The 26,718-nt window shown below is 37.9% G+C and overlaps 1 protein-coding gene across 7 annotated transcripts in view; it reads right to left on the reverse strand.

The window, feature by feature from the left end:
- The window catches only part of NCKAP5 (NCK associated protein 5), a 418,402-nt gene that overhangs the window by 31,354 nt on the left and 360,330 nt on the right, over nt 1-26,718 (reverse strand). For 6 of the 7 annotated variants that reach the window (XM_069861526.1, XM_069861528.1, XM_069861529.1 and 3 more), the window contains 3 exons: nt 25,304-25,382; nt 4,259-4,573; nt 1,950-2,086 (listed from right to left, as the gene is read on the reverse strand). In XM_069861526.1, the coding sequence (XP_069717627.1) occupies nt 1,950-2,086; nt 4,259-4,573; nt 25,304-25,382 (531 nt within the window). Of the gene's footprint in view, nt 1-1,949; nt 2,087-4,258; nt 4,574-25,303; nt 25,383-26,718 lie in introns of those variants that run through there. The other variant, XM_069861532.1, reaches the window with a different exon arrangement.

Below are 26,718 nucleotides of genomic sequence, written 5' to 3' on the forward strand. Positions count from 1 at the left end.
AAAATTATATATAAAATGGATAGTTCAACTGGAAGAGTATGAATTACTGGTCTAACTAACCACTTATCCCTCAAATAAGTAATTATCAGTCTGACATGGGGAAATAACACATACTTGTCCTGTTAAGTTCCTTGCATTAGTCTGGAAGACACAGTCTAGATTTTACCATATTTTTCACTGCAACATTGTTTTTAAATCTACCAACACTTTCAGGTAATTTGATCCACCAAGTTCAATTTTGAAACTTCTCAAGTATGTTCAATACAGTGCATCTGTAACGTGCAAAGTTATCACACAACAAATATTGTGCTGCAAGCAGTTCTAGAGACAATTAGGATGGCTCATAGACAATACTCATGCTTTCTGTATCAGTAAATCCTAAACTCTTCCTAAATTCACGTCCTGGTCCTGGCACTTACATTACAGTGCTGGAGAGCCCTTAATTCCCAGCTGATTCCCATCCCATTCATCTTCAGGAAGCAACACTAATGATTTACTTCTGGGAGTCAGGAGGAGTGCTTACAGCTTTGGACAGCTAATCATGGAAGGCCTGAAGGCGTAAACCTTTCAGGAGCAGCAGCTCAGTACAATAAACCCCATGAAACAGGGAAGTTAAGGCTGATACTGCTCAGTTATTGGCATCTACAGGTACAAATACCACCTGCTATCCTAACCTCAATTGCCTAGCAGTAGCTCAGTACGGTTTTTAATCCTGTTTTTCAAAGACTGGTATTAATTTCCCCATCTTCCCATCCACACTGCAGTTTTTACTAATGGAGAAGGACATCCATAGGAAGCACATACTAGTGGAGAGTGGACCAGATCTGAGGATACCTGCATGTAGCCAGGTATCTCCAACATTACCTGTAGAACTGGGAAAGTGGAAGTCAGCTGTAGTCCCAAAGCCATTTAGAGACATGTACATGCTAGCTTCACCCACACTGATCTTCTGACTGTTGGGCCGGCTAATTAGCAGTAACACAGGTACCATGTGTTAGATGGTTTTGGGACTGCAGGTGGTCAGTCACAATCCGTTCAAGGTGAAGACCACACTGGTGAGATTGTTACTTGGGAACCAATATTATTGCGCTACAGAGGATTCACCACCAGTTTGGCAACAAAACAAGTAACTTTATCACTCTGTTTCTATTCTAATACAAACGTGAGATACCCCAGCTGATAAATAACTTGGATAAAGCAGACACGCAAAAAAGTTACACAACAGAATGTTTTTAGCCTCTTGTAATATAAAGCTTATTAGCTGGCAGCCTGACAATTTCCTTGCTCGAATCCCAGCTTCTTGATACAGTTATTTTCATTCTGTGCTAACCTGCTGACCCTGCACCCCTCGTGGGGCTTGACAGCCTAGCATTCCTGAATATGAAAAACTTGACAACCATCAGCAGTAGCTTTTACACAGGTATATGCATAAAAGAGCCTGTTGGCTCTTTTTGTAGTTTTCATGAAGAGATTGAAAGAGAGATACACCATTGCAGGGATTAACAAAAACCACATGGAAACATGTTAAGAAGAGTATTTTCCCTTTCACGCTGCTTTCATAGTACGCCTGCTCAAGCATTCCTACTACACAGCCATACAGACAAGGAAACTCAGGCACGGGGAAAAAAAGGAATCCCAATCTCATGGAAAGCAAACAAGAAGGCTCAAGTTTCCTGAAGAGAAAAACGGTAAAAGGTCTCCATTTCCTTCTTTATAAAATGACTGTGAGGATTTTACTTAAAACATGTTTGTAAACCACGAGGACCATAAGTGCTGTATTATTATTTTTAATGATAAATAACTAGATTGCATATGAAGGGCAAGACAGTAAATGTAGCCGTTAGACTGCTAGTTACTCTTCCTGCTATGCTATAAACATTCACCATTTCTGATTCTTTACACCACAAAATATATCTCATATTTAATCAATGACACTTCTTAATTTATACCTTTGTTTTGGCAGTTTTCTTAGTGGTCCACTCCGGAAGAACTTTTCTATTTTCCACAGTCCCTTCTGTATGCTCTAATGAGGCAGAGGTCACAGAACTTGGTACTTGTTCGCTTTGCTTTGCAAGGTTAATTATTCCTGAATTAAGAGAGACATTATTTAAATTGTAGGTCTCACCAGCATCTTCATGACAGTGTTTCAACTATAATTCAGTAAAAACTAGGGGCATGTCATGATACATTCATTATGTCAAATAATATCTTACTACTCAGAGGAACAACTTCCTAACTTACTGGAATAATCCTAGCCAGTCCAGCAGAATTTGATTCAAAGCCTTTTCTAGTTAACAAGAGAAGAGAAAGGCATGGATTAAAATCCCTCTAATAGTTTTAAAATACATACTCTTTCAAATAAGAAACAACATTCAATTACTACTCCTAGGCATTGTAGGATCTACTTCGCTGTTTTACGTTCTCAGGGAGAGAACAGCCTGCTAACATAAATATAATTAGAAGTACTTTTCTAACAGAAATTCTCAATATCAGCTAGGCTTTTTATTTGCTATATTTGCAACTATGTAAAATCGGAACATCAAAGAAGATATATGGTGCATATGAAGTAAAGTGATAATTGTAATTTGGATGAGAACATCAAGGAGAGAAGAATCGAATGAAAGTATTCCAGTAAAGAATGAGTTGACCCGACCATCTGATGTATACTACTTCTTTTTTTAACATCTCCTCATGACAATTTAATTAAGATACAAACCTTACAAGGTTGGTGCAGTGAATATTAGCATTAAGATCAGAACAATCTTACTGCTACAGAGTTCTTATGAAACAATTCAATGCTTGCAGCTTCTGTTCAATTTGTTATAATGACAGTGTTTAATCACGGGCTCTGTAGCACACTGCTGAATTGAGGTCACACATGTGGCTATTCAAGCACGTAGCATATAATCTATAACTAAGATTTCTCTTCTGAATCTTTCTTAGCTGTACCATTAATTAACAGTATATTTATTTAAAAAATACCAAGTATTAATTTACCTTTTACTTAGCTTTGATTTGAAACACGTAGGGGAGTCTGCAATGAAGCATACACTGTGTGTTTGCTGCCTATTATACCATTACAATACTGCACTGGGAATATTGCTATATCAACTAAGTTCTAAGATGTTTAATTAGAATTCTTCTGTTATGCATCTTGTGAACATATAAAAGAGGATTCTTTCCTCCTAGGCTTAATATATATGAGCTCATTAGCAGAACACATATTTGATGGCCTAAACTAAACTTTACCCTTACATGCTAATTACATGGAATCTCTCTTACAGATAGTGTGTTTCAGATTTATGCAAGTTAAACACTCACAACTTCTATAGGAGCAATAAATACTTATTCTGATAAACTGCTAACAACCATTACCCAAATAAATGCATGACATTGCATTTTCTCAAGATAAAACAATACCCTTCTCCATTAAACCAATTGCTTTTACTGTGTTTTGTAGCATATCTATCATGCTGACTATGAAAAATTCCATCTTAAATTCCATATGTAATGATTTCTAATGTTTTCCACATACATATTAATAACTCAAAAATCTTCAAAAAAGTATACAAATGGTCAGTGTGCATTTATGAGAAACTGCACAGAATTCAATGGAACTATTTACTCATATGAAGTTATGTATCGGTGCTTTGGTGGATTGCTAGTACTTTAATTCCCCAGTGAACTTTTGTTATATAGTTTCAACACACATGTAGCTGATAAGTGAAAGTAAAGTATTTTACGTTATATATAGAAATGTATTTGTATAATGCAGTAAAGTAACAAATCTTGTTTGTTGTCAAAGCCGTATATTCACTGGGACAGAATTTAGGCATTGAGGCTAAATGAGTCTTTAGTCTGAATCTGGTTTCAAAAGCAAATCTTTATGATTATACCTTTTCTATGCCACAACATGGCTATACTTTGTGCTTTGCCACAAAGTCAGATCCTGAATATCTGCATTCTTACTCAAGTCAAATTCCAGGGCTGGCATACATTTTTTCTTCAAGTACTGTTTCTTGAGAAAAGGATTTAAGTATTTAACACAATTTTCTTCCTCAGATAAGCATTATGCGTAACAAAATTTCCATACCGCTCAGGTCACAAACTTGTTAACCTTATGCATTCATAGAAAGAATATCTTCTGCTCTGCATTTAATTTTTCTGTTATCTATTATCGCTATTATAGGACTTCTCTCTAATCAAAACAGACGTCAGGGCGGAAATAATATGATTTTCAGTGTAATTGACATTTTACCTGAGGAAGCTGGTTTTGGAAGGCGACTTTGAAAAGGTCTTATACCTTTGGCAGTCATGGCTGGATCAGATGTTGAGTGACTAATTATGCTTTCCACAGGCTCCTGGCTCTTAGCTGTCAAAGGCACTTCTCGCTCAAGAGTTTTGGCTTTTACTGAAGGAGCTGAAAGAAGAACTTGCTCAGATGGTGTAAGGACTTCTGTTTCCAAGGCTGATTCTTGCTTAGAAATGTGTCGCCCTGTAGATCGGTTCCCTGAGTCAGGGAGGGGGAAGGTTCCAATCCCACTGTCCAGCGTCCTCATCTGGCAGCAAGACTCTAAGACACAGGAAAATTGTGTGACAGGGTGGAGCTAAAGGTGGTGGTGGAGAAAAAGACAGTGAAAAGATCTATAGGAAAAAAAGGCATCCTCAAGGGAAGGTTTCAAGGAAAGAAAAGCATTCTGCATTTTGTGAATATGCTGTTATATGTCATTTGAATGCTTTTAACACAATACATCCATCTAACTGGACACAATGGAATACCATTTTGAGGTACAATTAAATGAACTTGTAGATGCCAAAACATTGAAACTGGCCTGCTTCAGAGTGATGATGTGATAACGAATGGGAAGGGCATGTCCTGTGAAGCGATTACAGCTGGAATTTTTAAGTGATTCAGTTAGAAGGCCCACAGAAATTTTGGAGAGTACCAATGCGAGGGATTGAGTAGTGCAAAGTATTCCTACACAAACCCTCCCTCCATAAAAGCTTGGCTTCTACACATCCCATCTTTCCTCATCGTTTCTCTTAAATGAAGGTGTTAATCAAAATGTATAACTTACTCTCACACAAAATTAAGATCTACAGAATTTTCTAGAAATAGTCATCTCTCAAAGCATCCCGAAAAACTTGGATGGCAACAGCCATGGCTTTGTTTACCTTGTTACACTCTGGTTCTGCACATTCCAATCTGGGTAAGTATATATTTTCCAACACAATGCCAGACAGCAATACCTTAAGTACTTGGTTTGGAAGCAGTGCAGTCAAACACAGCCCTCCAGCTAATTCATCCTACCAGAAAGGTGCTCTACTAATCAAGGAACAGAGAAAGATGCAAGTGTAGATACGTGCACGTTGCTATTCTAGCAGCTAGGATTAACAGCACCACCCTGCCCGGCTGCTTTCTATCGATTTCCAGAGTTGCCTTTTGTTTGTATAATGAGCAAACAATCTCGAAGGGACTATGATGGCAAGGTGCTTATGAAAGTATAAACACCAAGGAGGGAACTTCAGCACTAATGGCTGGAAAACGAGCATAATTTAAGTTAAACATCCGGAAACATCCCTTGACAGTGAGATCTCCAGTCTGCGGCAGACACTCCCAAAGGAAGTAGAGGAATTTCCTTTGCTTTGAACAACTTAAGGCTACACTGGGTAAAAGATATACTGCAGTGAGCAACTGTACTCTAGCAGAAGATGCAGAATATGACCTAATATATCTTTTCCATCTCCATTTTCTGTGTTCCTGAGTATTGATTTTTTTTTTTTATGATGTGCCCATTTGTTGTTAAAGCCTCTTGTAGTTAGAAGTCGTCTGTTAAGTCATTTTCATTATTTTGTCCTCTGCAGCACTTCTAATACTCTGAGAAATTCAGAAATATTTCTCCTCTATGGGCTTTGCATGTTTGTTTTTAAATTGGGACATTAACATGGTCATTTTCTGTTACTATCTTAATCTCAATGGTACTTATTTGATAGCAAGTTAAAAATTATTCACATATAAATTTAATGTCTATTTACATTCCCTGGTTCTTGTCAAAAGAGCAGCAGTCTATATTTACATGGTGCTCATTACCTTATCCTTGTCACTCAGGATCAAAGAAAGATTGAAAGTCATACTGAGCACATTAACCTCACAGGGCCTAGCAAGAGCAAAATGAACTATGCGCTATCTTTAAAAAGGGCAACAAGTGACTCTGATTTCTCTCGCATATACTGCATCCCAAAGACTTCTTTCCATACGTTAAAGAAAATAAGGTGTGGATGCCATGGCTAGCTGGAAACTACGTTTTCCACCACGTTTTTGAGCTAATGTGCTGTAATGATTTTAGAAGTTGCTAGAGGTTATCCAGAAAATGTGAAAATAAGAGCATTATATTTGGTTCTGCTGAGTCCAAGGGAGGTATCCCAGCCACTGTGAACCCTCTTATTCCAGTTATCCTTCCCCCAAGATAATTTTTGCTTTGCTTTTGAACAGTAAAATACCTAGCTAGAAGGGGCTGAACTGTTCCTCTTAGGATATAACAGAGTGCAGAAAAGCAAGTTTAAATGCTAAGTGTCTGCCCTTGCAATTTATTCTGTAGATAATCAAGCTTAAACAGTGTGTTAGCTCATGGACAGGCAATGTTTTAACTAATGACTATTAGTGACAGAGTTAGCAAATAAAGGAAAACATAGAATAAGAAAGAACTTCCATTAGTTTCCTCTTGACCAGAAGAAAGACATTTGTGCAACACTGATTATGTTGGAGAGGTAGAGTTCTTCAGCAAAGACACGTAGTGAACTGGAAGCACCGTAGAAAAGAACATCCTGAAAACAAAAATGTGAACAGTCTCCTCTCTACACTCTGTATAGTAAATGCTGGGCCTGATTCTGCAAGCCAGTTCCATAGGGAATCTGAATGATTTGGTAGCACTGTTTCCTTTTCAAGCATTCTCTAACAAAGTAAGAAGTCATCCCCTCCTAATTAATACAGGAAAATTAAATGGACTGATAATGTATACCAAGCAGTCTCTTGCTCAGGGTGAGCTGGAAGATTAGTACTATTTTATTTTCTAAGATTATATTTCTTAAAGTCATGTAAAGATTTGTCTTGCCCACTTTTACTTCATGTACATATAGGAATGGACCATGAATGCAATGCATAAAATCAAGATAAATGAATACTGAGGGCCATACCTCCAAAAAAATACAGTCTCCTGCTGTTCCCAAAAATAATTGGGAGAATGATGGAGAAGCACACCAGCAGTGTCACATTTAATTAAAGGAAAAACAGTTTTAATCGATTATAGTCTTCCTTCATGGAGACTTTATCCATGATAAAAGAAATAGATCAGGTGGAAAACAGATTTTTAGAACAGCTCACTAATTTTTATTTCCGAACTACCACAGAAGGGACTGGCTTTCAAAGTGCTCAAAGCTCAGCAGCTCCCATTGTGACAATTAAAGACAGATTTTTGAAAAATCCTGTGATTCAACTATACTGAGCAATCCTCAAAAAAGGAGCCCTAAATCCACAGAGTACACCACAAAATTCTTCATGGATGTTAATTTTAACTAATAAAAGTAACTAATGCACCCCTAAAGCTATATTAAACAAACAAAAAAGTATCTCTCAGGACAATTTGTATTACTGAATGACTGAATATACATTATCTTGCGGTGTTTTTAAACTTTTATGAAGCAACTGTAAAATCAAAAAATATGTTCTACAGCTCAGTGACAGCTTTCAAACCATACCGTTCATGGCCCATCTGATTTCATCAGTTGCAGTGACACTTCAAATGACTGTTATCAGCGAGAGCTGCACAAGACTACATAATGAAAATATGTAAAAGCTAAATCTCTGGTGCTGTGACAGTACTACTCAACGGATGAAAAACGATTCTGCAAAACATTAAAGTCTGAAAAGACTTATATATGAGATTAATTGCTATGGCTTGCAAATTCTTCCTGGCATACAAGCCAAATTCCTTGCCTGATTCTGTGGTTTTTTTGCCTCTTTCCCCATCAGGGAAGAAAGAAGCTTACACTATGGTGTTAGTTTCTATAGTGGACATAGACAGACTCACTATCTGCCATCTGATTGAATAATCGGACTAGAATAAAAAGTCTGAAATACCAAAATAACCCCTTCTCTCCCTCCCATCATATGGATTTGAGCCTGAGCATAAATCAAAGTCCAAATGTAGGACAGCAGAGGAACATTTCTCAAAATAGAAAACAGAAATAAGGAAGAATGTAGAGAAATTTCTTGGTGATCAAGAAACTCCTAACTGCATGGGAAACGTTTCATGACAAGGTGTTGTAAGAGTTTAGTAGACAATTTGAGGAAGACCTTCAGTATTGACAAGCTTCTCAGTCACTAAGCAAAAGGATTTGACACTGTACATAGGTTTCTGAAGGTTTTCTGATCTCTCTCTTCTCCTCACTAGTTTTCAGGTTTGATACTTTCACAGGCAAGGTGATCATGGAGTTCATGTCCTACATCAGCTGGACACAATGGTAATTTGTATAGTTGGGCAGGATTTGGCATCAGAAGATCACCAAAACCTCTTCAACATAGAGTCAGAACCCAAATTATATGGATTTAAAAGGATCTTTGAAAACTGTGCACTATTCTGAGGGTATGGACAAGTGGAGAATAGAAAATGAATATACACTCAGGCCGGTAGGCATCAGGAATTCTAAAAATGAGATCAACCCTGGGGAAAATTACAATAGCAGCTCCTTCTGTGGGGTTTTTTACATCTTCCTCTGAAATGGAAAAATGAGAGAGTTAGAAGTAAACATAGCCCACTGACAAGAACTGACAACCCAGAATGCATTAAAGTCTTTTGTGGCATTCTCCTGAGCATAGATCATCTAAAAATGCATCCTAAATACCATCATTAGACCTAATTATTTTTCAACTTTTTTTATTTCTTCTGAAACATTTGCTACAAAGATACCACAAACACACCACCTCTAGCTCAGAAACTACCCTTGGTACAAATCACTGGAGACTGGGAGAGAATACCCAGGGAAGTTGACTGCTGACATTGCTTTTGTGTTCCTTCAGAATCACTGGCATCGGTCACTATGAGAGTGAGAGGAGTTCTGTCTGACCTGATACCATGCTGTGTTCCACTGTTATGTAGCAGCCTACTTTGTTCCTCTTGTTATACAACGTGTGTGAAAGGGAAATCAATTTTGGGGCAAAAATAAAAGAAAACATAGAACAGCTACTGTGAAGGGAATTGCTTCCAGCACAACAGAAGAAACACGAGTTTCTTCTCCCCTGACCTCCCCACTGATGGTTGCAAAATAGGACATCACTCAAAATAAGCAATGGAGGAAAATCCATCCCACTTTGAGATTAGGTACATGTTCATCTTTCAAATGTTGAACTTCTGTAAACCTATGTCCAGTCCTAGCACGTATCCAAGAGATTTCATGAATTTTATACAATAGAAGGCAAAGGTGACAACATAGCTTTTAAACAGAGCTTCTGATAGACATTTCTTCAATAATGTGAGAAAATACTTCTACTAAGAGGGATATAATGATACGTTATTGTAAACAAACCTTTAACTGAATAACTGCAGAGTATTTTAAAATGCTTCCTCAAGTGAAGTAAAGATTCACATTCTAATAAAGACTTTTAACATTATATCTTAAAAAGAGTTTCACAGATGCTTATTCACAAATCACATACTTTATTACACAAGGACTGTTAGTCTTTTATGAAGTCTACATATTCACTCATGGTGATTTTGACCATCTAGCTAAAACAATTTGTCAGTTTTATTCTGATCAAATAATCCATAAAAATCTTTAGAAACCACAAGATCCAAGGTTTTACCCACACAGGTAAAATAAAGTGTCAGTCAGGAATTCTGTTATGCTGGTATATTGTCTTACATGCAGATATAATGTCATTCAAAATGGTCAGGCAATTCACTCACTTTGGATTAAACATAAGAGACATATCTGGACGGAGGCATATAGGGACGGACACAAACGTCCCGAGAGGAAATAATTATAGCCCTACTGTGTTTTAAGTAAAGTTTGGCCTCCCTACCAACTTGTGTCATGACTGACTGCTGCCTCTCAGTGCTGCCCAAGGTGGGTCAGCATTTCCAGAAGCAATTGAAGAACCTCAGCCTGTCCCTATCAGGTAGAAACATAGAATCACAGAATCACCAGGTTGGAAAAGACCCACCGGATCATCGAGTCCAACCATTCCCATCAAACACTAAACCATGCCCCTCAGCGCCTCGTCCACCCGTCCCTTAAACACCTCCAGGGAAGGTGACTCAACCACCTCCCTGGGCAGCCTCTGCCAGTGCCCAATGACCCTTTCTATGAAAAATTTTTTCCTAATGTTCCGCCTAAACCTCCCCTGGTGGAGCCTGAGGCCATTCCCCCTTCTCCTGTCCTAATGAAACATACTGATGGATACCAGATGCAATTACAGCCAGCAGACTTTATCTCCAGTTCAAACAACTGACACATACAGTTTCTATTTGGAGTTGGCAAAATTACAGAAGCATGGATGTTACTTAACTCTGATGGCCAATCTATTGTAACATTAAAAATAAACAGCAACAAAGACGACAACTGTATTTTCGGTCAAGAAGATCACAGGTGGTTCTGCTTACCGTAGGCTTTCTATGTATAAAGTTAGTAGCACAGGGACATTTTTTTTTTTCAAAGCAGCATCCTACCTCATGAAAAATGTGGAATTCTACCCTGTGCTCACCACTACAGCTGGTTTGAGAACTTCCTCACATAAATTTTCAAGTTCTGGCCTACAAAACTGCACATGATTGACATAAATTTCAGCTGAAACCTTTGAGTAACCACCAGAATTTTCCACAAAAAGCAGATATTTTCAGGGAAAAAAATATCAGTCAAAAATAGCTCTGTATCAAGAACAGTTTCACTGGGAAATTTCCAGCAAGCTGTTTTCAGGAGTACAGACTTGCTTAAGCCTTGGGAGAAGGTTTTGAGATGTGTAAGATCAAATGGGCTTTCTGCAAGGAGTATCTAGGGCACTAAAAATGAAAGGGCATAATTCCCATCGGTAACAGATAACACACATTCTAATAAGTTACCTTTCTTTGCATTAGAAAGTTTAAGACTTTCTACTAAGCTGACATAGGGAACCAGAGAACATGTAAGTTGTTTTCTTCTCAAACACAAATGGAGTATAATTTTTCTAGTATTTTGAAACATGCCAAATTACTAATTAATAAATTTTTTTTTCAGAATAACATTTCAAATGTAAATAGGTCTCTGCAAAATTTCTTTATCAGTTAATAAACATCTTTAAGCTACATGTGGCATTGGCAGAAAGAACTTAAACTACAGATGGCAAACCAGATCTCTTTATTTGCACATCCTTCTCTTCATCTGTAATGCTAAAGCAACCACAAAAAAAATTGAATGTATTTCTGCCAAATCAATATCAATTTTAAGTAAATTATTCCTTCTGGGTTTACACCATAGTTTGATCCAATTAGTCAAAGATGAATGCATTATTTTTTTCTATCTAGATCTGAAGTATAACCAGTATGCGAAACTAAAAACCCCAAAGGCTATCCTAGGTAAAACTAGAAAAGACACAAGTTTTCATAGCCCTGATGCTCCCAGGCATACTGCATTGGTGAAAGGGAATTATTTCTGATGTATAGTAGATATTTTGAAAAATTTCTTCACAGAAAGGGTTGTCAAGTACTGGAACAGGCCTCCTACGGAAGTGTCTGAGTCACCATCCCTGAAAGCATTTTAAAGAGGTGTAGATGTGGTATTTAGGGACGTGGTTTGGTGGTGGAGTTGGCAGTGTTAGGTGAAGTGTTGGACTGGACAACCTTAAAGGTTGACTCTGTGATTCTATGATTCTATACTAAGGAAGGGCAAATGGGAAGAGGACTATGCATTTTATTTTCAAACAATGTATCTACAAGTGAACTTCATTCATGGCTGATTGAATCTGGGATTACAACTTATGTTTATTTATAATAATAATTACAAACACAATAAAACGAGATTTTACTAACTTATTCAGTGTTCTTTTATTGCTTCTTCCTAGTCAAGTTTTTTTTTTGAAACCCCACCACCTTCAATATGTCATTTGTCTAATAGTATGGCAGTTGTCTTCACAGTTTTCCATGACCACAATTCCATCTTTGAAATGTATTTTCTCAGTTGAAACAGATAATTGCTGCATCATTTTAATTCCAGTCGCACAATTCTACTAGTAAATCAAAAGATTAGTTGTAATTATTAGTGAGTGCTTCCTATCCCCCTCCAGGCATTTAAATCCCTTCCTCTTGGAAAGAATGGTGGCAAGCTACTTGGAACAGGGTTGTTACAGAGAACAAAACTTTAAATGAGTCGAAAAAATAAATTCTATAATTCTTGAAAGTTTCTACTCCCCATCTCTCACTGCCTATTAAATACAAAGGTCTACATGCAGCTTCCAGCTGGGAAAGTCCCACAACCGAAATCTGGAACGATCTCTTTGTATTATGCTGTTATACTTTCTTTCTGAAAACCTACTCACTGTTTTCAGGAGACAGGATATTAGAAATAGATGCAATTTTAGTCCTAGTTGAAAAGTAATATTGAGACTTAGAGTTCATGTGAAAAGCAACTTTAAGCTCTGTGTAAAAGGTAATTAAATGCAGTCCAGCTGCAGCCTGGCTGTCAATGAGGCCAGCGTAGGCTTCGGGGAGCTGTCCCTCTTCGGTTTTGGCTGCATGCCCCCCTTTGGTTTTACTTCTGCACTTGCCAATCAGCGCTACAGATTTGCTGCTATCTTTAAGAAATCCTTACAGATGAGTAATAACTGAGAAGAAAGAGAAGTCCTCACATCTGATGTAAGGTGTGAATCCACGGGAAGCAACAGGTCTGCCGCAATGCAGAAATGTGACTTTTCCAGGCTTTTTCACTGAGAATAACCTTCTGTTTCCCTTAGCACCCTGAAAAGTAAAGGCTGGGAGCCAACAATTGCACACTGCCTAAGGAACATCTTACTGGGGATTGCTCATTCAAGGCATAGATGAATGCTTCCCTTCATTTGCTGTTCTCTAAAAGAAAAGTCATGTCCCAACTCTCGGAAATTGTACCTATAAGCAGAAAAGCCCAAGAAAGGAGGTTTTATTATTTACCCAGGTGCTAGCCCCAGCCATGCCTTTTCCATGTAGCCACAGACCTACGTCTTTCTCTCTTTATGCCTCAGTTCTTCTTATTAAAACCTAGAGCTAATCACACTTCCCCATTACACAGTGGTAACGTGAGGATAACACAATGTAGGAGTTTGGCAGACACTGTATGTAACCAACCTGCAATTGCTTGAGTACACATCATAGTGTTTGCGCAGAAATACCTTTATTCTAGGCTTTATGGAGGCTATTCAGGAATTAATAGCAGGCTGCAAAATACTCGCAGGAAGCATTAAGCTTGTTATTTTTGCTATTATTATTAGAGGTAGCCGGTTTCACTTAAGTTTGGAAAGAACTGCCTTAGAGGGTGGTTCCAAAAGAGAAGAGGTCACACTCAGCATCCCAGATGCACAGGCTGCACGCCTACATTTTCCGGGGAAAGCATTTTCCCCAGTATTTGGCTGTTCTATTGAGGGTTTCTGTTCACTGACTAGCGCGTCTGAAGCATTTAAGGGCAACGGGATGGAACCACTGATTTGCCTGTTCTTAAGCAACTCTCTTATATATTGGAGTTTGGTTTCACTCACGTTGAGATACTTTCTTTGATTTTCTGTTCCCAACAGATAGGACTAATGATAGTGCTTTAAGCATAACTACTGTCCAATTTATAAGTGCATAGGAAGCTCTGGGTTTTGCAAATGCACAGGAGAACGTACTATATTTATTTTAGTAACAGCATTGCTTTTTGTTTATTAGTACAAAAAAAAATCTGAAATTAAAGCCACATGAATATTAAATGAAGCTTTAAATAATTTATTTTCAGTTCTGCCCTGCAGATGGCTCTACTTAAGGGTATTACTAATAAACAGTTTCAAATATACATGCACACCTGAACCAAACTGATTTTATTTCTTAATTAATGAAGTGAAAACTCATTAACAGAGTGAGCAGAGAGAGCTTTGAATAACTTCTAGGTGAACTATAACCTTTCCATTTCAGTACTTAAGCTCAACTCCTCCAACTAACTGCATGGAAGCAGAAGCTGGTAAGAAACAGTCATGATTTAAAGCCAGAAGAATGAAGTGAGATTTTTTTCAGGAAGTCTGTTTTTCTGAAAAAAACCCAACCCTGTACGCAATGTTACATGGCATTTCAAAAACACCATTAGAATGAAAATTTTCAAACAACATACTGGGCATCTTTGCATGTTAAAGATAGGAAGTAGGGAAATTACTACAAATGTATTTGTTGATTTCTCTTTCTTTTCCTCACAGTGGATTGTCCAAACACTGAGAAATTCTCGAATTCAACTAATATTAAAACAATGCACTAATTCTACAGGTATTACTTCTCTATTATAGTGATTCTTTTAAGAGCTTTTCCAAGGATGGAGGTGAGGCTGACTGGCCTACGGTTTCCTTCTTGCCCTTTTCTCCAGCCTTCAGGTACATCTCCTGTTCTCCATAATCTTTCAAAGATAACGGAGAATGGTTTAGCAAGAACATCTGCCAGCTCTCTCAGCACTCATGAGTGCATCCCATCTGGGCGCATGGATTTGTGGGTGTCTAGTTTGCCTACACAGTCTCTAACCTGATCCTCCTCAAACAAGGCAAAGTCCTTCTTTCTCCAGACTCTCTCTGTTTCCTCCAGGGTCTAGGATTCTTGAGGGTCGCCCTTAGCAGTAAAGACTGAAGCAAAGAAAGCATTCAGCAACTCTACCTTCTCTGTATCCTCTGTCACCAGGGCACCCACCTCAGTCAGCAGTGGGCTCACATCTTCCCTAGTCTTTCATTTGCTACTGACATACTTGAAGAAGCCCTTCTTGTTGTCCTTGATGACCCTTGCCAGATTTAATTCCAAGTGGGCTTTAGCCTTACCCATTGCATCCTTGCATACTCAAACAGCGTTCCTACATTTCAAATCAAGGCTCCTCAACCAAAGCCCCTCAGAATCAATTAAAAATGACAAAGACAATAATAAACTTAAGAATAGGCATCAATCCTCAGAATGAGAATTTGATGAGGCATATGTCAATGCATCTCAAATACAATAGATTATTCAGGTGATAGTGTCTTTTTCATAAAAATTCTACTATATGTCACTGTAGAAAAGGAGTCCTGTGTCCATGTGAGCACAGTTGAAACACAGGTTTAAAATAACACATGCTCATTCAAAGTGCTTTTCAGTCTGCTCAGTTGTACTTCAGGTATATGAATTAGAGTTAATAGGAAATGCATGACTGAAGCTCTGTGCACACATCTACAGATGGTTCTAGCCAGAAGCAAAAACATGTAAAGTAGAAAAGTTTTAAATAGGACTCATAGCATTATACGGAATACTGGCATGTACTATCCTGTAGTAAGTGTGATAATCAGGCATAGTACTGATTTGAATGAATATAGATTGGGCCAGACTGTAAAGTGGTGTAAATCAACACAGCAGCATTAACTTCAGAGTGGAAGAACCTGGCCATCTTGTTTAATTGACATTTTAAGCCTGAATGAGACCAGCAGATTCTCAGTATCTTGAATAATAATTAGACTGTATCCTATATATTATGTATGAGGAGTATCACTTCTTCTTGTTCTAGAGATAAAATTTGGTATTTCTGGGTGAATAAATGTAACGACAAAGAAGAAAATTAACAGCAAATCACTGTGGCTAATAAGGAAGTGTTGATCCAAAACATTAATTCTCTCCACAGAAGGAAGACAAGCTAGACAGTAGGCTGCAGCAGTGCTGCAGAAGAATTGGCAATTAGACAAGTGTTATGCGTACTATCTTTAAAGTACAAAGAAATGATTCGTCTTTGCCAGACTGTGAAGAAGGTAAACTGACATAAATTAGAAAACACTAATGAACGTTACTTTCTTATTATTCACATTGACAAGGTTCTCCATCATCTTCAATGAACATAAGTAACAATTAAAAGAAAGTCTCATTCTATTATCAATAATAAGGCTCCCTCAAACCATCATTTCAAAATTAATCCCTGCAGAAATACACTAATGCCAAAGAAGAATCAAGAACACAGCACAGGAGATGCTATTCATCCCACTTCTAGTGGCCCAAATCCACATAATGCTGTTCCTCTCACAGCTCTCTCCATTCTGTAGAGTAGCCTGTTCATCTTCTCACCCGTACAAAAAACACACACTAATAAAATTCCAATGAAAAGAAGGAGAGCAGCTCAGTAGAAGGAGAGGATATTTAATCAGTTTTACAGAATCATCATAGAATCATAGAATCATTTAGGTTGGAAAAGACCTTTGAGATAAAACTATTTCTGATGAGCAAGTCCTGGGAAGGTAAATGAGGCATCGCAGAATGCTGCTCTACACCTCCCTGGAAGGCTACTCAACAGCATCACCACACCAAATCTTTGCTAACATGAATATTGCACTGTAAGAACACAGGAATATTGTGTAAAGCCTCCCACAGAAATGACACATTGGTCATGGATGGATTTAGAACAATATCCTTGAAGATATTAAAAATTCAACTGATGAAGTCCCTGAATAGGAAGACTTCCAACCTATGTGCTTCTTGGGGTACCTTTCTACTCGCAAGACTAGCAGTTGTTCTTGCAATTCCTGCTAAACCACATTAAGCAAGATTTCCCCTCAGTGATGACTCATTTTAGCTCCTTTGTTTCAGAAAAGTAAGTAAACTACAAACACAGGTCATTTAAATGGTATCGAAGGATCAGAAAATGAAGAATTTGAAGCACAAAAGGGGAAGAACAGTCCTTGATAATTGTATTAAAACATACAGTCTTCAGGGTATGAAATGGCATAAACTCTGAGGAACTGATAGTGGCATTTAGGTGAGTGGAAGTACAAGCGTAACTGCTTTTTACCCAGCTGAGCTCAGTTCTGTTTGTGCATGCCTCCTGTCTGAAGTATCCTGAGGATATGGTGGATAAGGATGTTGTAAGGGCCTCTCCCATATCTTCCAGGCCCCTTATGACCCAAGGTTTTGAGGTTTCTTTGGTGTTTTGTTTTTTTTTTATGAACAAGTTTGGATCATGATGTTGCTAGGGGAAACCAGTTTATTTTAGTATCTACTAATTAATCACTGTTCTAGCAATTGGGAACCTGGTCCTTTGGATTAACATCCAAACCGGTTAGATACAGCAAATGAGCATGTCGTTAAGTTGCCTGCTGCACTGAGGTCGCACTCCAAAGCTCCAGCCAGGAAGCATGCTCACTAAAGCAACACAGCCTACATCTACAGATTCAACACCTGAGCTTCCACATGCACACAGAGCTTCAGAAAATGGCTTTGTTACTGATGTACAAATACATGCACGCATGTTTGTACTACCGCTCATTCATGGGGGATTCATGAAAAATCGAACACCTTAGCAAAACTTATATCAAAACAACATTTCTGAGCCTGCAGATTCAAAATAGGAACAGACCCAGGTTGAAAAAGGATTCGTGATAAATGGTTTTGTTTGACAGCTTTTACAGACAGCAATCTCACATGTAAGGACTTAGAGGTATTCCACAGCTTTCCTGGGTGGTAATGGGGAAGATAAAACAAACATTTTTCCTTTATCTGATCATGTGTAAATGAATGATTCAACTGCTATATCAGTGATAAGATAATTGCCAAATGGCTCTTCTCAACTTCTATCAATGTCCTGATGAAAGGAATCAACACTGACAGTGATAAGTTGTTTTCTCAGGCATTGAGGCTTCATGACAAGAGAGGATTTCTTCTGTGGTCAAGACATTTTATCAGCTGAATATTGTTCTTCATTAAGTGCATTAGAGGCATCCAAGGATTTGCCTGACATTTAAACAACTTCTGTATTATCCTTTCGCCTCTCCACAGTGACGTAGATCACCTCTCTTTATTGAATGAACAGGCTGTAGCGCAGATCAATTTGTTCACCATCTTTCCTCTGTCACTTATTCAGTTACATTTATCTCAGTAATTCATTACAGACCTCACCTAATCTGTCTCCAGGTTTTAAGGGTTCTGTAATGTAAATGTGTTTGCTCAAATATGTCAGGCATAATGGACATGTTTTAGGATGATGCATGTCAGACTTAATGTATTTACCGCATTAAGCAGTCTTGTTTCCTTCACATCTATATTCATTCCCTGAGAATGAGAAAACATGAATTCAGTAGCTATTTACTTAGCACTCCACTAAAAACACCCAAAGTTTTAGTAGTTTACATGATGGTGGATAAAACCAAATCTTTAGTTTGGCAGAGGGAGATATTCAGTATATTTTCTTCCTACTTAAATCTTGGTGCAAGCTTATTAGACAGGCAGATCTACTACTATCGTTTTCTTCGAGCTTTGGAACAAGACATTGGATAACTCATATAACTGAGGATTTTTAGCATGTACACTAAATGGCACATTCAGAAACAAAATCTGAAACATACTTTTTTCAGTTCTAGTGTTCATCAGACCTAGATTTCAGAAAGAAACCAAGAGAAAAAGAAAGGCAGATAACACCGGAGCAAGGATCTCTTGATTAGGCATGGTATCAGTATGGAAACAAAAAGGCAGGTCTGTACTGTGGTCTAGACTTGTGAGGAGTCAGATAATGAGCAATACTGGGGCACTACACAAGCAGTAAAGAGTGACCACCAGTTTTAAATGATACAGGTGAAGAAACATGAAGGGAAAGGTGAGAAAAGAATATCTTGTCAGTAAATGAGTATATTTGTGGGAAAACCACACAGAAGGACCATAAAGAAAAGAGAAGAAGAGGAGTCAGAGACAAACAAAATTACCTGGGGTACTAGAAAGAATGGAGGTCCTTCTCCTCATAGAAAAGTCTACTTATGAAGACCTTTATTGATCATATAACTTAATTGTATGGCTGCTGTGTACTAAACCAAACAGTATCAGAATATACAGATAAGCCTATCATCTGTAGTATTTTCATACTTCAACACTAATAAGTACAATGCTGACATTTCATTTTAAGCCAAACCAATTTACATCTACAACATGTAGTTATATTTCCTACGTTTGCTATCAGCATATCTGTAAAATTGTTAAAAAGTTGCTAGCAACTTTCTATAAAACTTGCTGTGAAATGTAGAAATGTTTCTGGTTTCCACTGAAAATGTAGTTTGATCACTTTTTGTTCACTGCATATAAAGTTTAAAGGGGTGGACTTTAAAACACAACACAAAATATAAAATACCAACACTTGCTTTCTGGAACATTAGGTATCTAAGGGATTCAAAAGTATTCTCTAAAGAAGACGAATCTCCAAGAAGTTGTTTAAAAGACAGACCTTTCTTTTTCTGGCCAGATTGCCTTTAAATTAAACTGCAAAACACTTCTGCAAGGCTGAACTTGTAAAGTAGAAAAAATGATGATAAAGCCTGCTATAAGGCAGATGATTATCAAGAACTTTAATAGAATTGAGTGCTGGGCTATAGCAGAGCTACAAAAGAATCCCTTGACCTCAGTGTGTGCTTTTGTTCTAGCACAAAGCAGCAAAGTCTACAATGCACTTTTAACATCGCTTTGATAGCATGGAAGCCCAACCCTCTATCTAGCTAGAGACTTTTCAAAACCACTTTAAGGACCTGCAGGCATTTTCTCTGTGTTATAGAAATGCCAGTATCTACAACGTTCTGATTTAATTCTGGATGATTCAACTTCGAGTAACTGACCTGGACCTCTAATGAAAATTTAACAAAAATTAGACTCAAGTCTTTCTTCAAAGTTTCAAAAATTCTGGCTATATTTATTTTCATAATCTTCACCTGGCTCTGAATTTCACTTGAAGGACTCCAAACAAACAATACAGGTCAATACCACAGTTTGGTATTTCTTTCCAAGACCCATGAATGTTTCTACTGTGGATTCTAAACCCAGCCTGCCCCTAGGAATTAACCTCCCATACAACTTCAGTAGGTAGTACCTTGTGCTTCCAGTGGAGTAGGTGCTTCCAGTGGGGTAGGTACTACCAACAATGCTCAGATAAATTTTGTATTGCTACCAACAATTCTTGTGTTATCAAGTATTTGCTCTCTAGAGCACCCAGGATGCTCAAGCGAACTGCAGATCTGTTCAGATTTTTTATGTATTCTATTTTTACCAGTGAAGCAATTCCAAGGCTAAGCCTACCTGCAGTGATGTCCCTGATGTCAAAGGTCAACAGGCTTTTATTAAAGAATGAATCTGACCTTTTAGTTCAACCAGTAGCATATTAAAGATAACAAAATCTTTCCAGTTCAAGAAAATAATTCCTTTAGATGAACAGTCCATGTTTTCATGTACTCCATGAACTTCAGTCTTTTGAACCAGAAGTGCTTGCTTGATTCAGTTAGGAATTGCTAAGGATAGAGTAGCCACTGGAAATCCGCTACAGTGAATAAACATATTTACACATAGAAATATCTGTGACAAAAAAAGAAGAAATCCTCTTTGTTTGTATTGAAACAAGTATAAATTTAAGAATAGATGTGACACATTCTCAGACACCTCTCATCAGCCTATCCAGGCTGGTGAATATATGCTGAGATTGTGTTTTGTGTGAAGCTTGAGTGCATCATTAGCAAAAACCATATTCAACGTTGACTCACTTCTCTAGTAAATTTGACACCTATTTGGGGTGAAAAAAAGAAAAGGAAACTGGATCCAGAGAAGTGATTACCATGCAGCTTTCAAACATCGGGGTTGGTAGGTCACCAGATTGCTGATTTCTGAGGAAATGGCACACTCATTTTTTCCTCCTTCAGCCTCAGCACAGGTTTGTCAACACTGCAGAATGTTATGATTAATTATGACTAACTTTCCTCTTCATTAGTGATATACATATTCCTAAAGAGAAAACAAGGTCAGGAACCCTTTCATTTCTGTACGGACCTGTATAGCCAAAAATACTTCTGATCCCTCAAGGCATCTGTATTTTAGCCACAGCAGATGAATATTCTAATCAAGGAAACTGTCTTTGGTATGACTGTTACTGTGCACCATAGTATTCTCATGTGAAGTTGTCTGCAAGAATTAAGTCTTCAGTAATTAGTATTACTTTGCTTGTGCCATGGATTTTTGGCTTTTCCCTTGCAGCTGTTTATCAATGAAAACTCTAAACATTATAATTAATACAATCACACCATTCCAGGAGTGACTGCTAATTTGAAACAATATCTAAAATATGAAACCTTGAACTTTCTCACAAATGCTTTTTTCTTCTCAAGATGCCCAGTTATTAACTTCTCTATGTAAAGTTACCATCTATAACTGTCTTGTAATTTTTTTGGCCATATTGACAACAGGGAAATTCAAGACAAACACTGACTCTTCTACTCCATTAGGGGAAACAGAAATCTTTTCCTCTATAAAATGAAGGCTTTTTTATGTTTATGGGGGAACAATACTGCCAGGAGGTTGACACATCATCTTTGCATTCAATAAAGGAATATATTTATAGGAATATTTGGAGACCCTGCTGTACCAGCCTGAGCTGGAGAATCTCTCATGACATGAAAGGAAAGTCAAACTTTTTATCATGTCCTTCTCTTATTAGGTACTTTACCATTTCCCCCTTCATCGCCCCTTGAAAACCCACCTACCTTATCACAAAGGGCTTGTGGAAGGAGCTCTGAAGATAACCTGAGAGTGATACTGGACTCTTAGGTCTCCTTTCCATGGGAGGTGGGAGTACAGGCAGCCTTTGGCATCCTCACTGACAGTACAGTAAATGTAACCAGAGTATAACGTATTTTTGTTTTGAAAAATTTTAAAATGTTTTAAATACGTGTTTAAGTAGAGCATAGCACAATATAAACGACTGCTTCATAGGAAATATGTATTCCTGAGATACAGGTATACTAGGGGGGAAATTTTATATTACTGTGCATTCTTTCAATTTAGCAAATCCAAAGAGTCAGCAAAATACTTAAATTTGTTTATATCAACAACTGACAATAAATTAAAATCCTAGCAACTGGCATTTAACACGTTTTTGTTTAACACACCCAGGAGTATCTCATTAGTAGAAAGTGATGAACCAGCACTGTCTTACATGATAGTCTTCCCTTGAAGACTGTTCAGTTACCTGTAGCTTGTTTATTAGCTGACTAGGCAGAACTGATGTCAATTTAGGTATGTTACAGCGACAACTACAGCAATGCCTATTTTTCATATTATTCTTCAATGTATTAAAGAACATTTTTCCTGGTTAATCACAGCCTTTCTAGTCTTCTATACATTCAGCTTTATTTTCCTAACAGTTTAGATCAAAACCAGTAGAACAAACTCATTAAAGTACAGCTACAAAAGCACAGTACATTCTGTCTTCTTAAAACAACTCCTTATGATGGTGAAGAATGTAGTAATAAATAAATTTACAGCTCACTGAAATTTTCAAGATTTCAAAAAGATGTTCCTGTTCTGGAAGAAGCCCCGACATTGTAAAACTGAGCCGTGAAAACAATAGACCAAAAGCCTCCATTAGGAAATGAACTGCTCAGGGGAGAGAGCAACAGCCCTCTTAATCCCACTAAGGAGCTGGTTTGCTATCAGGTGCTTGAGGGCAGCAAGGCAGAGCATTTACAGAGCCAGCCTTCCTGTATTATTCTCTTCTGCTTCTGACAACCACAAGTGTAGGAGCTGATAACAGGGAAAGCTGAATTTGGCGCACTCACATCTTGGGTAATTCTCCATACCAAAAGGTTCTTAATAATTTTCACAAGTTCTTCCTTGTGTATGGTTTTGACTGAAAACCACAAGCTGGCATGGGAAATGTTTCAAACGTTTCTTAAAGCTGTACAGAGTTTCAGTCTTGAAAATATCAGTATCTTTCTATGAAAAACTTTTTATCAGAAAAATGCCTGAACCTCTATCAAGGAATTTGGTAAAGGATTTGAATGAAGCCTATGAAAGCCTGCTATCCACAAAGAGCAACACAGCCATACAGCTGCAAAAATACCAATGTAAGATAAACCAGCCTGATGAGAGTGGAATAAAACACAGCATGATACTGATCTAGGAGTGTTCAGGAAGTGCACTTAGATCCATGCTTCTAACTTCCCAGGCTTGGACTTGTCCTGCTGAAATAAGTAATGACTGGTACATTCTGTATTAGCACTCACTGTGCTAATGTTAACTAATTTGCTTAGACTTCTATTTTTTTTGCTGTGCCAGTGCTACCTATTGCACATAATATCTCTCATCATCAGACTTTCCTGACATTAACAATTAGATCTTCAGAGAAAACTCTTTGAGTTATTCTAGATGGTTTGACAAGGCAGAACAGGGATAGCTGGCATCCTCTGTTGAGCCTTTAAGAGATGGCATTGTCTAGGCAAAAGATGTTTTTGTAATTAGAGTAATTCAGATGATGGAATGGTCTTTGTACGAGCTATAGGAATTTCCCAAGGGCAGCATTGCCTGGTGTCTTTGCAGCACGAGATACTGTGGGCTCATACAGACCTGGGCCACAGACCTACCTGTCACTTCATCCAAGTCATCAGCTCTGAAAAAGGTGAAGAAAAAGGTCTTTTCTTTGCAAAATAAAGGACTTTGTTGCATAGGAGGGCTAGACTCACAATGCTGACCTCTCCCAGATAACTGAGGGCCTCATGAACCCAAGGCACAACTGAAATCTGACTTTAGGGAATGCAAACCAAACTGCTCTGTAACCACTATGTCTTGTCAGAGACTCAGGTTTGTGCCTGTGAGAGGAGCAAAATATTAAGGCACTAGAAAACTCATAAAATAGTAATATAACCAAAGTAATATATTGAAGTATATAGGAAGGAGGTTTCAGCCACAATCACTAATTACATTGACAAATACCAAGGAAGCACTGGAATCTTTTCAGAAAAAGCCTCTGCCAAACAGTTGTTTTCTCTTGTTCAGTATCTGGATTAAAAAAATTAAACCTAAACATTCCATATCAATTCAAATAAAAGTTTCCAGAATTTTTGGGCTGAAGGAAAAATAACCATTTCAGCCTCAGGAGAAATAATTCTGGGCAATCTTAAGCGAGTTATTCTCTTTTGAGCAATTTCTAGTAGCAGAAAGTAAGTTCTATATTCACAGAGATGCAGGGCTAGTGTCTACCCAGTCGCAGAATCTCCCCCCAGAGTCTTCCACTGCATTGTTCAAAGTTCTTGTCATTTAGTTGCTGTAATGGAGCCAAGTTACAGCTGGGTTCTTAGAGATGGAAGAGTCTAGGGAATTTTTCTGCAAGTATGACAGACAGAGTTTATCTGGCTGAATTTTGGACTGAAAAGGATGTACAAGTCAATAAGGCATGTAAACATTTCCCTACTACCTCAAACAGAAATGTGTTTCGACATGATACCTCTGCTCAGCCCCACTTGCTAGGTCGACAGTATTAGTGAAATGAAAGAGGTTCTGGATAGCAAAATCACTTACAGTGTCCTGAAAGCACTGGATCACATTTTAACTATTGCAGCAGTCTCTGCCTGTAAAGGGAACTTGCTAAAGGAGGAACTTTTTCATTCAGAGTCAGTTCTTTATATTCGTGACATACCACTATAACACAGATCCCAGACAGACTTCTATTCTGTCCTCCATGACCTATTAGATATTTTAACATGTACTGAGGTTACAAATGAGTATGCGCCAATCGAGCAGCAGGGCAGATGGTGCTGCCCTCCTGAAGGCATAGAGCAAAGGCAACTTTGTTTTTTCAATAATGACTCTAAGGACTTCTGAAGAGTCAGCTGGTTTGCCACTCCTCCTGGTTTAGTTTACCACAGCAATTATGCTGCTATTCAGAATTTTATTCAGATTTTACTAATTTTACTAATTCAAGGCCAGATGACAGAGTTACAATATATCAGTATTATTTCCACTGCAAGTATCATGTCAAATAACTGTTGAATTAAGCCACTATTTGTAACCCACTAGTTTCGTTGGCTGAAATGATCTTTCATAAGCAGATTCAAAAGCCCTTCTGTCAAGCACTGCATTGATCCACATTGGTAATTATATGCACTCATCTTTTACATAGTTGGTGAAATATGGAACAGGGGAAATCCAGGAATAGAGCTAAATGAATGCTAAAGCTGACAGTAGGTGGGAAAACAAATAAAGAAATGAGAATTAAACATGTTTTTCTCCAAGATCTGAGACAGCAACAAAATCCAGTGTAAAACATAATTTTGTACCTATCACATGACTCTGACATGTAGTCCTTGTCATGGTGTCCTCCTCTTCTTCTTGCAGGTTTTCTGTGACTACTTTAGCCTGTACATAGTACAACAAAAGTGAAGAATATCTGTAACTCTGTTTATGTTGCTTCATGATAACTACAGAACATCTTTTCAGAAATAAACTACAGTAAAGTTACAGGGCAGCTGAGAGTGGAAGTATTTACCCTGCCTCATTCTACAAATGACATCTGAGGATAATAATTCTAACTTCATTCAAAGTCACAATATGCAGCAGTCAAAAAGTACTCTTGGAAGACACTGCTTCTCAAAAGGAAAAGCCTTTCTGCATTAAAATAAAATATGCTGAGGTCTCCTGACCTCTTCTTTCTTTCTCTCTACAAATAACATGTTTCAGATTCTATGTGAATTTGATAGGTGATGTGGTAACTCTCCAGTTAAATTGGTGAACGCTGAAAATTTTTGTTTCCATCTCTGTTTAAAAGCATTTGTCAGCTAAACAGAGAGGCAAAACTTCATTTAAAATTGCAGTGCACACTAAAAGCCTGTATGTTATTCAAGTATGTGTTATTAAAATCCCATAGCTATTCTGTTTTTTAGATGAAGGCATATTTTTGCTCTGTTCTTCTGCACTCCTGTTTCCCAAGTGTGTATATAACCTGAGTATCTCCCTAACACACAGTAAAAACCCCCTCCATTACATGCCATCAGCAGCCATAATTCAGACCCAGGAACATAATTTTCTGCCATGCTCTGTGAATCAAACAGGAATGAAGATACTTTCAGGGTGATAAGAGAAGGAAAGCCAGCACTGCAGAAAAAAATACTTTCAATATCTGAGATCTTACTTTATCTGTTAATCACTCTCTAACACTTTAAACCATTTACTGCACAGTCACAATAACATTAAGTATCTTCTATAACCTAAACACATAGAATTTATCATGATTTCCATGTGACACATCCTTGATCACAGTATATACTCTGCTTGCCTGGCTTACACAAGTAGCCCTGTCGACCTCTTGTGACTAGCCTTAGTGAGACTTAGTGAGACATGGAAGACTCTCTCTCTCTATCTATAAAAGTGCATTTATAATCTCTTAATCTCAGAGATTTTTACATCTTTTTTCTTCTGAAATGAGTCTCTTCAGGCTATGGGAAATGAAAAAGAGATTATGTGATCATTTGGCATCGAATTACAGGTAACAATTTCTCACATTTGCAGACTGCATGGCGGCTTGTGGTTTGCTGCTGATGTGACATTTCACAATATTAGGATAGATCGCCGGGTATTCCCCAAACACACAGACTGCAGACAGGCAGTGCTATACAGAACTCCTGGCATCTTGATTTTGGTGCCACACTTCCACCTTACAAAGTAAAGCCCATGGCTTTTCTAAATTACGCCGGGC

Source organism: Phaenicophaeus curvirostris, chromosome 7, assembly GCF_032191515.1.
Source record: "Phaenicophaeus curvirostris isolate KB17595 chromosome 7, BPBGC_Pcur_1.0, whole genome shotgun sequence".
Classification (NCBI taxonomy): domain Eukaryota; kingdom Metazoa; phylum Chordata; class Aves; order Cuculiformes; family Cuculidae; genus Phaenicophaeus; species Phaenicophaeus curvirostris.